Here is a 2,655-nt window from a genome sequence, read left to right as displayed (position 1 = left end):
ATCTGTGACTGCATCTGAAGGAGGCCCCTTTCCCTTTCAATCATCAGCGTGGTAAAGACCATCATTTCAGCCTTTTATTTCATTCATCTGGCTGACACTTGGCCCTCTGCTTTCATCTGCTTTTTTTATTCAGCAACATTTTAGGATTTGGACTTGATCAATTACAGAGTAGCACATTATAAGGGTACATCTACATAAAGCCAGAAAATGAACTTTGATGAAATTCTCTGCCTTATTGGCGGCTTTGGGAAGTTCCAGAAGACCTTGTATATATGGATATGTCTACCTCAAATCTTTCTGGCATTCCACATGCTGGTCTCTGTCTTCACTGGGGCCGTTCCTCCGCATTTATGCCATTCCTCAGTGGGCCCTCAGGCCTTTTTGAACTTCACCTTCAGTAGTCCGTACTCCCTTTACGGCCAGTCCGAGCTGTCGTGCACGGTTCCTCTGAACCTCAGCGGGGATGCAGGTCTGGGCGATGGACACCCCTCTGAGAAGTGCCAGGGGGGCTGGGATTACAGCACAGAGACCTTCCAAAGCACCATAGTAACTGAGGTGAGTGAAAAACAAACCGTTTGTCAGGCAGCATTCCAATTCAGGATTTGATTTGACTGAATATTTAAGTTTTCACACAATGTGTTTACCATGAGGACTCCATGCATCTAAGGAATGTGGAGCGGCTCAGACGTTTTATTTCAGTGGGCGGGGGTGATACCTGAGACAGGGTTAAACGAGAGTCTGAGAGATAGACTCCTGCGGTGCATGCATCTTCTGGCCATTCCACTCACCCGGTCCCCCTCCCATCTTCTGTCAGACATGAATCTGAGGGGTGGGCAGCTGCAGCCCTCAGTGATGCGATTGGAAGGGTCACCCGACGCAACGTGTGGGGTTGGCCGTCCTCCACTGTGGCACTTGAAGATGTGTGCAGCTCTGCAGCCATCCAGGATTGGCTTCTTATATCAATATAATGCTGATGGTTGTCCAACAGAGCAAGTATCTGCACAGCCCCAAGAACAAATGCTGTTCGATCCATGTAATGTGCATTTATTACAACAAATACAAAACTCCATGGCTCAGGAAGTCCCTTTCACCACCTTTCCCAAAGTTTTGGATAGTTAATATGCTGACTTCACAAGATGCATGGTTTGCTTTTAGCTCCCTGTGCACTCTTCCTCACAATGAGAAAAAGCTTGTTAAGTTTTGTTTCTATGGTTACCCTCCCTGCTAGCTTGTGCTGCTTAGCACAGCTGAAATCTGATTGGTTGTGCATCAAAAGGTCAGCAGCAATCAAGGTCAGAGTGAAATATTTTTAACTTTGAGGGCAGCACTCGGAAAAACTTCTCCACACAAACACTGTATCAGAGGAGGTGGTGTAAAGGCCCTTTAGATGACGACATATTTGACATCAAGTTGGGCTCAAAGAATGTTCACAACAGAAATGGGTCATCCTACTGGGGACAGAAATCAAATGTGGTCAAGAATGTACCCCTTCTTGGAAACTTAAATTGAAATCTTATTATAATAATGATGCAAAAGGAAATGCCCCTTAGAACCCATCATTATTTAGCCTCTCCTTCACACAGCCGAGAAGACACCTGTGCTCTATTCAAACAGGCGTCCACAGCAAGTTTAAATGCAGAGTTTAAATGTTGCGTTGTGTGTGGGTGATGATAAAAAGAGGATTCAAATATTCCATTTCCTCTATGGAACCAATTTCTAGGATTATATTGTCAGTCGTAGGAGTTCAAAATAACTAATGTTCTGTCTGAAACAAGTATGTGTGTTTCCTTGCAGTGGGACCTGGTGTGTGAGGATGCCAGCCTGAACAACATGGGCTCCTCGGTGTACATGTTCGGCCTGCTGGTTGGAGCTGTTGTGTTCGGGAGCTTAGCTGATAAGTAAATTTGTTTACACATATCAATCTTTAGAGCCCTATCGAATGGATAAAGTAACACCTTGCTATTTTTTTTATGGGATCTGACTCCAGCATTACTTTCTAAAAAGGTTTTATTTCATCACATGCTGTCTGATTCTTTACAACCGTTTTCCCCTTTTGTTTACATGGAAAAAGCGAGTTCAGGGGGATGTTGTCTTGTTGCAGGTATGGCCGCAGGATTGTCATTCTCTTTAACCTGGCTATCCAGGCTGTCTTTGGGGTAGGAGCTGCTTTTGCCCCTAATTTCTACGTCTACATCGCCCTCCGCTTCATGGTTGGAACATCCATCTCTGGTGTCATCATGAATGCCTTTGTCCTAGGTCAGTGGCTTATAGAAAGTTAAAGTGATCTGTGATATCTTGTCTTTGTATCCTGAATTGAAGTAAATTAAGATGTATTATAAATACTTTTTATTATTTTATTTAGAAAGGATTTGTTTTAGTTTTTTAAATGTGCTAATCTTGAACTCATCTATAAATACCTTCATAACCAGGATTCCCAGGTGGTTCTATTCAACATGTATAATTCCCTACAAAAGTCAAAGTGTATCCTGACTAGGATCATATTAAACTCAGACTGAACAATTGTTGAGAAGGCAGTGTTTCCCACAGATCTGAGATATACTTTGGTGAGGCAGGCCACATCATGTAGACAGCCAGTCACCCTGTGTGAGGCAGACCCACATTTGCACAGTGTTGCGTTCACAATACATACAAAAT

At 43.4% G+C, this 2,655-nt stretch overlaps 1 protein-coding gene across 1 annotated transcript; it reads left to right on the top strand.

Annotated features, from left to right (window-relative positions):
- Positions 1–207: 207 nt before the first annotated feature.
- On the top strand, positions 208–2,279 carry LOC104967925 (solute carrier family 22 member 6-like). Its single transcript, XM_010797463.1, has 3 exons — positions 208–555; positions 1,795–1,898; positions 2,102–2,279. Exons 1-3 carry the CDS (start codon positions 208–210, stop codon positions 2,277–2,279), a joined length of 630 nt encoding a protein of 209 aa, XP_010795765.1.
- Positions 2,280–2,655: the final 376 nt, after the last annotated feature.

Source organism: Notothenia coriiceps, unplaced genomic scaffold, assembly GCF_000735185.1.
Source record: "Notothenia coriiceps isolate Sejong01 unplaced genomic scaffold, NC01 NC01_scaffold00037942, whole genome shotgun sequence".
NCBI lineage: Eukaryota > Metazoa > Chordata > Actinopteri > Perciformes > Nototheniidae > Notothenia > Notothenia coriiceps.
Note: the sequence above shows the minus strand (reverse complement) of the source record. Positions and strands in the feature narration are given on the sequence as shown.

Bases quoted from the DNA above. Each gene is read 5' to 3' on its own strand.
- LOC104967925 (XM_010797463.1), top strand. From the start codon at position 208: ATGAACTTTGATGAAATTCTCTGCCTTATTGGCGGCTTTGGGAAGTTC. The intron at 556-1,794 runs GTGAGTGAAAAA...GTTTCCTTGCAG, and splicing joins AAAGCACCATAGTAACTGAG to TGGGACCTGGTGTGTGAGGA. The intron at 1,899-2,101 runs GTAAATTTGTTT...GTCTTGTTGCAG, and splicing joins TTCGGGAGCTTAGCTGATAA to GTATGGCCGCAGGATTGTCA.